The following is a 15503-nucleotide window of genomic DNA, read 5'->3' as shown; positions in this document are numbered from 1 at the left end:
GTCTGGATTAATTTTCATCACTTTTGTACAAATGTATGAAAAGTATTAAATAATTCTTATACTTGTATACTTTAGAAAGTATTTGTAAAATTGTGTATTTAAAGGAAAGAAATACGTAATATACAATCATGTATACTAAGGTATTAAATTTATTAAAATTTTAAAGTGTTTATAAAATTTATACTAGTTAATAAATCTGATTATAAAACATAATAATTTATTAATTCTACCTATCAATATTTAATTGTTAAATCGATTATTATCGATATTGACCAGTTTTCATAATTGATTTATATAATCTTTTTAATTATAAATTATGTAGTGTTAATAAAATTAACGATTGTAAAACAATTCATATTTATTACACGATATATTCAACCGATCGATGATCAATGTTGGACATCTATTGAGGATCATGAAAATTTTAAGCCTACTTTACCATCGACCGATCTAGTAAGACCAGTTCTTTATATCCTTCAAATATACCCTCGAGAGATTTTTCATTTGTTGTATTATCACAGAAACAGCTGCAATACCTGCAGAATTGCAGGAGTGGAAAGCAGCGACCAGAAGTAAGCGTAATGAAAGCGCAAAAAGATTGGAAAAAGAACATATAGCATAATCATATCGTAGATTTCATTTTGAAAAATATAATTAATTAAACTAAATTCAATACACACAAAATTATATTCAGTAAAATATTTTTAAAAAGTATTTTATATATTATCGTACAATTAGCTATTATTATTATGTTTTAAAATGTAAGAAACGCGGAAAATTTTAATAATTTTTATAAAACTCTTTTTTACTTTGAATAATAAAAGAGAAAATATCTCAATTATATTGTTCAGTGAGTAACAATCTCGGAAACACAATGATATAACAATACTAACTCCCGCGGTTTCGAGCAATTGGTTTCGAATCGAAGGAAAGTTGAATGGTCATGAAAAGAAACAAGACGATCTTCCTTATTCGAAGAATAAATGGAACCGCATCACACTGATTCTATTGTTTTACCGCAAAACCACAAAATATATGAAACTATTTCCGAAATGATAATAACTATACTTCCTGTTATTGAATTTCAAATTCGGAGATAGATGGAATTTCTTTTCAGAAGATATGAAATGTGGTTGCAAGTCAATTATCTGTCGAATTTGGCAAAATACTTCTTGCGAATGTTCTAATCTTCACTCATCCGGAAATATGGTTAATTTAAAATATTCTCTATTAAATTCACGTGTGTGAAAAACGAGTTGCAAAAATGCGATGAAACCCAAAGAGAGACGGAAGAGTCGCTCATGAGAACGTAGCATTGCGAACGCTTTTTGACCGTGTGATTCACGGACGATCTGGCAACAACGGGGCCCAAGGAGCAGAGATCTTGCGGGAGTACAAGTCCCGTGAGATAGAGACACGGTGAACATGAGCAGAAAAAGGAGCTACGTAGGTATCAGGCGGCAGTGTGACTGAGCTGAAGCGACGGTGGAAGGCAGGAAGAGAGAAAGAGAGAAAGAGAGAAAGAGAGACCGGCCTCTGAGATTGCTTGAGAGGTAGCATAGTCGAGCGCGAGGACCTGGTCCAGCGCTCGTAAAACGAACTCGTCTTGAAAGATAAAAGTTTTCCTGAAGATTTTCTTTTGTCGCAGTGATTTTTCTCAAAACGACGAAGACTCGAAAGTAACGGAAACAAAAACTTTCACAACGATAATCAGAATAAAAGACACACAGTGCAAAGTTCGATTACTGGCCTCTTCCATGTGATCTGCTAAGAATTAGTTCCTTTCGTGCTCTTGACAAGCATCTCACTGATCCGGTTGTGCGAAAAGGTAAGCGTCACTCGATTGATTCGTCGATTGCTCGCCTGCGGCGCTGAATTTTCTGGCGAAAAAATTGCCAGATCTTATCAATAATGTTGTCACTATTGTATAATGTGACATGTAATCTTTGATTCCAAACCGGATTCTATTTATGTTTAATCACATGTCAATGTATAAAGTTTTCATAAGGCACATGATATTTTTCGATGAAAAAAAGAGATAATAAGTGTTTATTTTTTATTAAAATATCATACATAAATATCGTCATTAGTAATAGCAGACGTTTCGTGATTTTAGTACTTTTTGTGCAAAAAATGTATAGAGAAAAAATTAAATTAAAAAGAGTTGATTATTATTTATAAAATTGACTGTTTATAATAGAATATTTAAGAGACAATATCTCTTAAATAAGCTAAATCCAAAGTTTGTTAACTAAGAGACCAGGATTTTGGAATACAAAAATCATTAACAAAAATACCACTAATCATAGACAAAAATTTTCTTTGATTGGGATAACATTTCACTTTCGGACGAAAAATTACATTACAGAAAAAGATTAATTTTTGAAGTCATTTACATTAAAAAATATTGATCAAATTTAACTAAATTTACAAAGTGATTTAGATTTGCTTGGACCCTCTTTAACATTATCGATGGCTTTAAAAAGAGACATTTCATGATTTTATGATTTTTAATATTTGTTTATATATAAATTGTCAATTAAAATAGAACGGCAATGTCGTTTTGTCTTTAATTGCGATTATTTTGCTTTCTCATATTTTTTTATTGTGTTGACTGTTACAGTCACACAATAAAAGCTCGATCTATATTTTTAAATTAATATTTTACTGTTAAATAATTTATTTAGACTCCCTCTTCTCACTTTAAGACTATTAAAATATCTACATATGTATCATGTTAAATATGGATAAATTACATTTTACGTGTGCAAACAGAATACTTAAAACACTACAGTCTAAAATTTTGTCATATGTTGTTGTATCCATCAAAAAACGTGCAAAAATTTAATTTCAAATAAAGATTCATTATTATTATTACATCTGATACATTATCATAGTCAACTTTTATTAATGATTTGAAATATATAGCTGAGAAACGTATGTGTTAAACATAAGAATACCTATCGCAAAGAGCAGAAGTGATCAATTTCTCGCGCGTATTATCATTAGCTTCTATTCGAGACGATCTAAATACTAATTAATTCTTTATGGCATTATCAGGGACAAATGTTAAAGCATCCCTGGCAATGACATTTTAATCGAATCACATTGCTCGGAATACGATACGACGCGTGGTGGGGAAACGCGCTGGAAGGGTAATGATCGCTGCTGATTGCGAGCTCTCATGTCGTGGTACAATTGACGGCCGATGCGTTCGAAAACTACAAAACCTGAACTAATTAAAAGGGAATCAGGAGGTCCAATTGCTATTGGTGTCGCCCCACACCGCAATAACGCAAAATCTCTTCTAGCTTGACGGGATGAACCAACGCACGCGTTCGCGTCAAATCAAATATTAATGGCACAATTTGCACCGATTGTACCTTAATCGGTTTTGTCGCTTTTTCTCCTACGTCCGCGAATTTCCGCGTCCGTGACGCAGCGTAACCGACCCGTAAAAAAAAAAAAATCTCGACGGGACGCGTCGCCATCCGTTGCGCGCAACTGTCAACTTCTTGCTGCTCTCGCAGTCCTATTAATTTCGGATTATCGCAAATTGCTACCGTTGTCTTCCATTAGAGAGATTTTCCTGACAACGGAGATGCGATAAGAAATAAATGATAAATGGGTACTCTCTTTAGAGCAAATACATTCCTCGTTTATGTTTTTATTACTGGATCGATTCAGAAAGAATGTAGATTAATTATAAGTACATTTATTTTTCCATCATATTGCGTAATATTCTTTAGATAGCACAATTAATTTTTGTTCTAAAAGGATGCACATAAATTTTAATTTTTAATAAATTATTATTATTTCCCATGCTTTTAATACAGAAATTAAGTTGGATCTGTACACACACAATATCGATATTTATGGTACAAGTGACAAGTTTGCAATCTGCAGGACTTGTTTTATTAATTATTCAAGCCGATTACTTAATTCAGTTTTGATTAACGATCGTCTGCGTACAAGGACAAGCACGAGAACAATGGGAACTAGAGCTGTTGCCGTTGCGGCGGCGGCAGGTGCTGCTGGGATGTCTGGTGAGGCAGGATTGGCTGGTGTACCAAGACTGCTGGAGGATCTGGCGCGACTCTCGGAGGATAAAGACTCGGCTGATATCGTGTTCCTACTAGGGAGAGACGAGACCCCTGTTTATGCCCACAGAATAATACTTCAAGCCAGGTTAGTCTCAACGAGCCATTATTTATGAAAACATTAATTTTCCTTAATTTGAAGAAAATAAGATCTCGTGATGTTTCTACAATGTTACATAATTAGTGAATAAAATATTTAATAACGCAAAGAAATTTGAATAGGTTATAAATTTGAGAGATTTATTGAAAAAGAAATTTCGATTAATGTAAATGGAATTTTCTAAAAAGTGGAGATTATTTCGTTGTATTTTGTTGTATTAAACATTTATATTTCTGATATTTTTCCATATATATTGTCAGAAATTCCCGATTATTTCGGTAAAGATATGAGTGTGATATTCTGTGGGTGTTGGATTAATAGTTGAGTAGTTTTTATTGTAGCATCCCGCTTATTATGACGAATTACTATCAACGAAATTTCCTTGGAAAGTTTAAATATCATGAAAATACGTGAAAAAATTGTGAGAGAATCAACATTGCAATTTAAAAGCGTACGAGTTTCAGATATGAAGGAAATATTTCCACGAATGAAATATTCAACACATATACATATTATGTGGAATTAAATTTAATATGAAATGAAATGCTTTAAAGAAACACGATCTTCAATGAGCGAGGAGGGAATCGGTGGTTTACAATTACACTAAATAGGAATATTAATGTAAGATTCAAAATCATTCCATTGAAACATATGATAAACGTATATATCTTTTACGAGATAAAACAAACACAGCTTGTCATTCGTAATTCGCAAAAAATATTGGAAAAAGTAGAAAGAAAGAAAACAATTATTGAAAGAAACAGCGACTTATTAAACTTCCGCGAATGAAGCGAAGCATCGGAATTTGCGCTGGCGATGAATTTTAATTAAGCCTGTTACGGTTTATGAAGATAGTTACGGCGAACGAATCGATTGGCTGCTCTAATTAGTTATACAACGAGAGAAGTACTCTTTTTCCCTAACCCCATGTCACTTTCATCCCTTATCTCTCTCCCTTCCCCCTCCCCCTCCCTCTCTCTTTCTCTCTCTTTCTCTTTCTCTCTCTTTCTTTCATGTAGATTCATAAGGAGAATTTGGTTGATATTTAGAGGGAAAGCGAACTTGTCCGGAGGGTTGGCACATGAGACAAGGCGGCGCTAATTGTAAAGTCAATTATGACATTTCCACGAATCCCTTTAATATCAGGCGCGGAAAGTAACGGCAGGACCTTTGTCATCTCCACCGTCATCTCCACCCTTTAGTATTATTCTCTTCCTCTCCCTCCTCTTTCCGTTTCTCTTTCTCTCTCTCTCTCTCTCTCTCTCTCTCTCTCTCTCTCTTTCCCCTCTCTCCTTTCTTTCTAGATTCGGCTGCTCGCTAATATGAACCTGGGAAAATTAAGTTACGCGTGCTAGTGACAGATGTCCGCGGTCGAAATGAATGGACAATGCATGCTACTGCGCGCTCAAACTCTTTACGATGCTCTTTGAAAATCGCATTGAAAATCGTGATAAAGAGATATTCGAAGATTCGCCTGTCCAAGATGAATAGACTTTGAAAAGATGGAAATAAAATTTTCAAAGAGCACGCGTAATATTAATATCCCGCGTTCTTCCCAATAGGCCTCGGGTAATCTTTATTTTGATATTATAGATTTCCGGAGGGTAAGGCAATTAACAATTGTAAATGGAGCTAAAAAGCTGAATGACAATTACAGATAATGCAGAAATATACAAAAAGAGGATGCTTAAAATATTATATGATATTAAACGCAAATTCTTGCAATGCGTTGCAATTTCGAAAACAATTTATTATTTTCAATTTGTTTGAATATAGAGATTTATAAAAATTAGCATATAATCGCTCTTAATGAATTACATTACAATAATTTCAATAATTGTGATTAAAACTAAAGTAAACGTGATTTATAATCATTTACTATTACATATAAAATATGTTTCATAAATTGCGACAATGTATAATCCATTTAAAATAGTTGGTTTGTTAAATGTTAAAACGTAATATTTTATAATCTTGACACAAGAATGTGTCAAATTTTCCTACGTGATATTTTCTGGTGTAAAACCATGGTTTACAAAACTTATTCGGATAAACATCATTTCACCCTTCCCTGATTTCATATGTACCGTCAACATTTCACGTTTTGCGTCGAGAGCTCGAAAACTTTTACCACGTTCGTCGAAAACGCTCAGCTTAACCGAGACCGGTGCGCTCGACTGTATTTTCGTGCTTTTCATCCACTTTATCTCCGGTTTTCTCACGCGACCTAGACGTTTCATATATTTTGTATACTTCTCTAGCATCAGTTCACGCTACACTTCAAAGACTGTTCTGCCTACATGCCTTTTGACATAGTTCTTTTCGATTCGATGAAAAACATTGATGTACTTTACGCATCACTAGGCACTTTAGAATTCTGATATGTTAAACCCAGCCAAAAATGATTACTCGACATATGTCAAAAATCAATATCAAATACTGTACTAGGAATAAAATAATGTATCTTCATCAAAGCTATATAATTGAGATATTTTTAATAACAAAATTTGTTTATACAACAAAAAATTAGTTATTTCTGCTCAATACTAAATTTTCACTTTTATAAATAATAAAAAATATTTGTTTATCAACTAAACAGTTTAATTGGTATAAATATTACATAAATATTTTTATTATTTATAAAATTGAAAAATGTATTGAGCAGAAGCAATAAAATTTTTTTTAACAAAATATTTTATAAGCAAAATATTTGATTGCTGTTAAAAAAAAATGCCAGTTTTGGTAAAAATTTTTATTCCTATAAGTGTGCTTGATATTTTTTCATTTTTTTACTTCATTGTAATTATTTTTATGTTAATTCAACAATTGTAAATATTTCTATAAAATTTATATTATCTTTGGTCAAATAAATACATATATAATTAATGCAAAAGCTCAATATATATATATATATATATCTATATATATATACAATTGAATATGTATATTATACAGAGTATCAAGATTCACGTGTCTCAAAATATTATAGCAAGAAAGTTTTAAAAAAATTAAGTAAAAAATTATTTGTTAAATATTTATTTTAAGCAATAGAGTTTCTGAGATATAAGAGTTTAAACGACCAATTACAGACTAGTTTAGATAGTCACTTGTAAGTATTAATGAAAGCACGCTAAAGTGAGCGCTTATCATATCGTTCGCTACTTATCGTTCACTAATACTATCATACGAGCCATTCATAGACATGTGATTATCTAAACATAGTCCGTAATTGGCCATATTTAAAACTTTATTATTACAAAAATTACTGCTTCAAATAAAATTTACAAATAACTTTTTTATTTACTTTTTCATGAACTATTGTAGTGACTCCTAAATTTTTTTGTAGATACTTTAGAGAAAAATTGTCGTGCTAGATTGAAGTTAGCATGTCATATTTTTATATTTTGTTTTTTCATATGAAAAATGCTGCTGAAACTGTCATTTTTTTTATATTAATTTTTTATATTAAACTGTATTTTTTTAATATTAATAGAATGTTGTGCTTCCCAATCAATTGATATCGATTCGAATAATCATTTCTGGCTGGAAAATTCTTTTAAAACTAGTAGCTTTTAAATTATTATACAATATTTCTTACGTTATTAGATACGTTTATTAGATATTTATATACGTTTAGATAAAAAAAAACTTCATTGTATTATGGAATAATCAAATAAAAAATGTGTTTGTAATTAATTGTTATGTAATAGAATCAGTAAACAATTTTTCTTATGCATTAAGATGATATCAATTACCATATAGTGAGTACAATATATTGAATCATATGTCAACTAAACTCTCATGGTATTTTATAATAATCAGGCTTGTTATGTTTTTTATCATAGAAAAATATAAAATTATAAATACAAATTCGTAAAATAAAACGTAAATTAAAAAATTAAAAGATAAATCTGAAATCAATACGAATCGGTAATCTTGTAAAGTGCACTTTTTGTGAAAAGAAAAATTACTGCCAAAGAGAGGCAAATTTTATAAAGAAAATGCTTGTGATGAGTATTCACAGGATAACAGGCGAAGAGAATAATATAAGGACTATTAATGGATTTAACTTCCAAACGTCGTTATATTAAAAGCATAAATTATCATTGGTTTCTTTTTCTTTCTAAAGAATTGTCTGGCAAAACTAATTAACGTTGTTAAGACTACGCATAATAAAAACAAAGCCTGTCTGAGCCGATTGAAAAACGAATCAATTTACGCTCCTCTGTCGACTAGCACTTGTAACTTTGCTCCTCATTCTTTCTCGTACTAGAAAATCCTCCACTTAAATCCAATTTCAGTTCGACATATCAAGTAGGATACTATTAAGATGTCGGATTGTATTTTTCTAGGCACAACATTTATTCGAGTTTTATTTACTATAATTATACCTGGGTCAGTTCTCGTTTCGCTTTTATTTTAATTTCAATTTGATCTTATAGTTATTGATCTTATATTTATTTTACAATATTATCAATTAGAATAACAAATATAAACGACTTATTGTATTATAATTTTATACAAACGTGATATTAATATTTGAACTCGAATTCTGTTATATGCGACTCAATTTCACACAATCTATTATTGAAAATGATATTTGTCGCTGTTCAAAGGATTTAGATCGAACAATTAATGAATAACATGGGAGGATTTTCTCTTGATTTATATATTCTCTACTATCTTGTTTCCAATCTTAACTACAACAGAGGGGCTGTTTCTGAAGGTTGTCCTTCATTAATTTCTAAGGATAGAGGAAAAGCACAATTCTATCACGCTGTACCTCAATTTCGTGTGTCTCGACAGTTTCATGACGAAGTCAATTAAGCTCTTTTGTTACGCGAAGCGTCGCGTGAAAAGTAACAACAGTGATGGACAAATGCGTTTGTTTGTTCTGAGAAAATACGTTAAAATAGATTCGAAACTCAATGCGATATGTCGTTTCAACAGACACGTTGTCAAAAATTATTTCGCAGATGCAAGAACTTCACGGCTGCCAAGAGGCTCGGTACAGCAGGTAATCCGACACCGGTACGAATGCCGCACGCGCATCCAGAAACATTTCGCCAATTTATTCGTTACATCTACACCGGTATGGTAGGTATCAGGTATTACGCAACTTAAGAGTTTTTTAAAATTAAGCGTAATTAAGATATATAATTCTGCAATAATGTCTTATTATTCGATATTTTTTTAACACAATCCTCAAACTCCATTTTGAAGTTTTATTTTTATTGAAAAAGCTAAAACGATAAGAAAAACAATTTAAAATTTTTGATAAATGTCTAGCAAATGCTATGCTTATACTTTTACAAATAAGTGTAATGTATTGATTTAAAAAAATGTTTCTTTAAAAAATTTATTATGATACTTCATAACTTATTTTTCCTTATGGATTTCTTTATATGTATCATAAAATTTTAAAGTATAATTTTTAACAATTAATAAACATAAAATTTATAATATAAATTTTATAATTTTTAATATAGTTCATGTTAACAATTTTTTAAATCCTTTCTTTCTTTTTATTTAGAATTCTATAATACCTTTCAAAATATAAATATTATGTTTCAATTGTTATATATACATATTGTAGCGGATCAAATAGCGGTAAGTCATAGTGACGATGCATAGCGTACCGATCGAGTAGAGCGAACGGGGGGAGGGGGAGTCGCAGTATTGCTAAATTAAGTTACTTGTAGCCGATTGGGCTACTTTGCAAGTGGTTTGCTAAGTGGTTACTAAATTTTTGTGATTGTCTGTACTGATAGTCGATTGGGCTACTCAGCGAATCCGATGTGGCTACTTTGGGTTACTTAGTGAGTCCGATCCTTAGGGTTCTTTTTTCAATCAGCTTTTCCAAAAATGATTACTTTTCTACAATAATGCTCATACTTCATGCTTGATTTACGAACTAAAAAATGGTTGCTCCAATTATTTTGCACATATACACAATACATCTATTATATACATATAGGTCAAGTTCCAATATACACTGCCAGTAGTGAAAATTTATAATTCGTTATATGTACTGTAGATTTTCAGTACTAGTCTATATCTATCAGATTCTCGACTCAGTTAGGTGTAGATATGCGTAATTCATGTTTATAACATTTTTTTAAATTCGCTTGATTATTGTTATTTTTTCGGATAAAAACTGTATTTTATTGAATTTAAAATGGACAAATATGGGAAATATTTCAAACATTATCAATGAGAGAAGGAAACAGATTTTAAAGATCAATTATATATTTTATAATCTAACCAATAATGAATTTTTTATCATTGTTAATTTGGAAGTTAAAAAAATTTATTTATCTATTTTTTTATGCAATGCAATTAATAAAAACAATCTAATTTTATGTTACAATTATTTAATAGTCATAATAGATATAGATTCATCAAATGCAGAAGCAAAATTTGATGACTATGGGCGCGTTCCACTTAATTAACGCACTTAATTAACGCTCGTATCATTTCATTCTCATCGTTTTAAAATATTGGATGCATTCAGGAAGAAAAACTAATGCCCATTTCCACCAATATAAAACTAACTTTAATCTCGGTTCAACTTACTCTTCGTCTTTTTCTAATCTTTAGAACTATTGGTGAAAACGAGCATAAGGAGCACTTAGTTATCGCATTTACGTAAATAAAAGTAGATCGATTTCGAGTTAAGTTTCAATTCTCGACATTCGATAATGCGCCCAATATTTTAAAACGATAAGAAATGAAAATGAAATAGAATAAAATTATTATTCTACTTCTGGTATGACATCGTTTTAGCAGCTCCAGTCGATAGATTAATAAAATACTAGAAATCTTTAACTCTTTACATGTCAAACTACAATTTATTATGGAGATCGATACTGATGGCAGATTAAATTTTTTGGACACTATGATTATGATTGACATTCGTAAGATCATTTTTGATAGATATCAGAAAGTTATTTGTTCAGGTTTTTTAATTTTTATACCAATACCAATCTCTGAGTCATAAGAAAGGCATTGTCTTTGGTTTTGTAATTAATAAAATAATTAAATTAAATCATCCTGATTTTCAAAAGAAAGTTTTGGTTGAGGCTTCATATCTTTTTCAATAATACCTATCCTCTTTCCTTCATTTTTTCAACAATAAAAAAAAGATTAAAACATCGCATACGTAACAATAATACAAAACATAATATCCATATCAAAGAAAAATTTTTCACAATTCCATACATAAAATCTATCTCTGAAAATTTTTTGCTTATAGCCTATAAATGTAATTGCAAACTAATATATTCCATTCCGAATACATTAAAAAGCCTTATAACTAGAGAAAAGGATAAATTAGATCCTTTAGCTAATCACAATGTTGTCTACAAAATTTCTTGTGAAGACTGTGAAGCTAGTTATGTAAGACAAACCAAAAGAAAATTAAAAACAAAATTAAATGAACACATTTCAGACATTAAGAAAAAAATTGATTCTTCATCGGTGATTACTGATCATCATATCAATTACAATTATAATTTCAATTGGAAAGACGTCATAATTTCAATTGGAAAGAGCTTAGATAAAGAACTTATTCTTATAATAAACATATTAGTCTTATAAATAATAATTAATCTCTGAAATTCACATAAAAAAAAATAGAAATTAGGATTGAACAAACAAAATAATACGGAATCATTTTCTAATTCTTATCTTCAGATCTTGCAACCTCTTTTCTCCTTTTTAGTCTTCTTTTTTCCTTTCTTACTTCCATCATTCCTATCCATATTTTTATTCTCATATCTACTTTCATATCTCCTCCCGTTTTCAACAGTTTATTACAAAACATCTGAATGTCGCTCACACGTTATCATATAACAAGAGGTTTCTGACTAAACAAGTTGGAATATTTTGACTCTGATTTGCTTCTTAAAGATTAATTTGACTCACTGTTTTAATTATTGGATTAATATTTTTGTTAGGCCTTTTCATTTGATATTATATGTACACTATTTTTAATTATTATGTATAAAATATATTTATTAATATTTAACGATTATACATTAGTATGTGCGAACAATTTGTAAATATAATGCTCATTCGTTATTAGTTTTATCCATAATCTATTATATAAATTTTATAACAGAATATGTGTTTATACTAATTATTGACTGACTCAACATTTTCATATTTTTATTATCAACATAAAATGATATAATAGGTGAATAACTACGAAAATTACAAGAGAGAGAGAGAGAGAGAGAGAGAGAGAGAGAGAGAGAGAGAGAGAGAGAATATTATATTGTTACGGCATAAAACACATGAAGAAACATGACCATGTTAGCATAACTATAATTTTGGTATTTATATCCAACTGTTATATGAATCTGTTAATGTTTGCGTTTAATTTTCTATATTATATACACTGAAGATGATCTAACAATAAAGACGTCGAAATGTCTGTTTAAAAATTTAAATATATTGAAATCTTCATAGCTCTTATTGATATATATATATATATATATATATATATATATTGTCAAATATACAGTTTAAAGTTTTAAATAACATGGAACAAAAAGTTTTTTAAGTTTTTTCTGTATAAAATAATAAAAAATAATAAAAATAATAATAACATATGTATGCTTTTAACTAATTGCAGATAATACTACAAGATAGTGGAATTTTTGAAATGTTGGGTCTAGCGCAAGAACTTGGTATAGAGGAACTTTGGAGAAGTTGTGAAGAACACGTGTCTGTTACTTTAAGCCCCGGAAACGCATGTGCACTTTTAACTGCTGCTTTGGAGGCTCAAGAACGAGTTCCAGGTATTTATCTAAAGATTTGTATATTTATATTCTGCATACGATAAAGTAATACATATGCTTCGTATCACCCGTAATTTCCATTTTCTAATTGCATTATCATAGTGCATATATATATGCAAAAAATATTAGGTGTGGGAAAAAGTTCGTGGCGTTTTTCCCGTTAGATGTAACAGGAAAAACACCACAAACTTTTTCCCCACACCTAATATGTAGTATACATAATTTCACTCAATAAATGAAAAATACCCTCTTGCCGACTGTCATGTTTCACTGTCTATTATATATTATATATTATATATTATATATTATAAAATTTAAAATTAATAATGCACATCATTAATTCAAATGAAATCGTAAAATATAATTTAATAAAAAGAAATTTTTCTGTGTAATGCATATGCGTTATTATATCCAGTAAGAAATGACAATGGAATCGACATTGAATCGATTCGATGTTGAAATCATCGAATTGGTGTCGATTCCATTGTCATCTCTCACTGGGTATTCATTGAATCAAAGATAAAATTATCAATGTGAAAATTCAAAAATATTATAATATAATTCAAAATGTAAATTTTGTAAAAGTATGCATATTTCGTATAAAATCAAAATATACATATCGTAAAATCAAAATGCATCAAGATAATTAAAGTATAAGACGAAATCATAACAATTATATTAACTAGTAATCTTGGAAAATAATTATTTATATCACAATTATTTATATCGTGTATTTCAATCCGAAAAATATTTTGAAACAAAACAATTTATTAAACATATAAAATTTATTAAATATTTAAAAAATGAAATTTTAATAAAACTTTGAAAATAATTATGTAAAAAATACAATATTTTTATAATTAACTTATAAACAATTAACTTTTTTAATTTACAAAACAATGAATAATGTAGGAAACAGTCGCGATTACTGCCAATTAAATCTGCGACATAATTGAAAATCAACAGGATGTAAATATATAATAGGATGAGGATTGAAAAGAAAGAGGAACAGGGAATAATAGATTATAACCTGTCAGAGATTGTGTATATCAGAATACACATTTCTCCATTTCTGAAATCTTTTATTCCCTGTTCTTATTGCCTGTGCTTTCCAATTGTGCATTAAGCTATACCATGTATTTTAATTAACTCATGCACGTACAATATCTTATAGAGAATATGATATCATTACTGTATTTAACACAACCACGATATTATAAATTATGCTATTAATCTAAATGCTTCTAATCTGTAGAACAATTAATAGTAAACAAGGCAGAAAAGGATTGCCTCCATTGTTTATCACAACATAATATAGACTAAATATTCTAATTAAATTATGCGTATAATGTGTGAAAAATGATATTATGTAGAAAATCTATTGTTCATTTAGTTAAATAATGCTTCATATAATTAATTTTTTATATAATAGTTAACATCTAATATATAAACTAAATATTAGGTACAGTAAAAAGAAATCCATTATTTTTGCATGTTATCTAATGGAAAAATAATGGATTTCGTTTTACTACACCTAATATATAAAGCGTATCAATTTTTTATACTATTTTGTTGTCAGCGTTTTTGTATCATTTTCTCGATCGAGAGAGAAAAAGATTTTGATCAGTCAATTTAGCTTTATTCAACTTTTTTCAAAGAAAAAAATTATCTTCATGTATCAATCGCATCGGAATCTATACTCACTGGAACGATTTCAAATCGTGATACAATATACTGCTGCATATATAACTGGCGAATGGTGTTGATTGCGGAGCTCCACAATAAGTGACATGCTCCGGCGATTATCCAGTCGTTTAATCAGTACTTCCTATGAAAATATATGTTTATTATTCACTCTTAACGTAATAAATTCGCGATTAATTGCGGAACGTTCGCATTCCGTTTCCGAACTGCTCCGAACCAAACACAAAACTGTCAACGAAACTGTCATGGCAGCCGAGCGTGGAGTTGGACATTCAATTCTGAAATACATTACAATTCAGATTAGTTATAAAATAAATTAGAAGACACTTTTTTTTCTCTCATAAATTACAATGATCAGCGATGTTTTATCTAAACTTTCTTTATAAAGATTTAAATAAATAGATACTTAAGAATTGCAAACCATCAATTATCATTTGCAAATCTATCAAACTATTACTATGGACATTCTTAACTGGCCAATCATAGCTGTTTTTCTAAAGAATGGAATGACTGTGATTGGTTTTTAACTATGGTTGTTAAATCTGATTGAGGATATCCGTGTAAAGATAAGGTTTGTTGCGTCGCTCCAATATGTTCCAATACGTTCGCGTCACCGGAACCAATATGGCGATTAGATGTTCGCGTCGCGTTAGAGCATACTCCGTTTGAATTAAGGAATTAAGAGCACACTCCATTTGCCTTACCTCAGAAGGTACGATTGGGATATGTTACGCACGCATGCGTAATGGTTGAAAACGTATTGTAATCGAAAAAGTATTTCAGATTCATTTTGTA

At 29.8% G+C, this 15503-nt stretch overlaps 1 protein-coding gene across 1 annotated transcript in view; it reads left to right on the top strand.

Moving 5' to 3' along the window:
* The first annotated feature begins 3991 nt into the window (after nucleotides 1-3991).
* Nucleotides 3992-15503, top strand: part of LOC108690469 (BTB/POZ domain-containing protein 9) — a 14142-nt gene continuing 2630 nt past the window's right edge. The window contains exons 1-3 of the mRNA XM_018197773.1: nucleotides 3992-4188; nucleotides 9177-9297; nucleotides 12839-13004. Coding sequence (XP_018053262.1) covers nucleotides 3992-4188; nucleotides 9177-9297; nucleotides 12839-13004 — 484 coding nt within the window. The remainder of the gene's footprint in view (nucleotides 4189-9176; nucleotides 9298-12838; nucleotides 13005-15503) is intronic.

The sequence above is a fragment of the Atta colombica genome, unplaced genomic scaffold (genome assembly GCF_001594045.1).
Source record: "Atta colombica isolate Treedump-2 unplaced genomic scaffold, Acol1.0 scaffold33, whole genome shotgun sequence".
NCBI lineage: Eukaryota > Metazoa > Arthropoda > Insecta > Hymenoptera > Formicidae > Atta > Atta colombica.
Note: the sequence above shows the minus strand (reverse complement) of the source record. Positions and strands in the feature narration are given on the sequence as shown.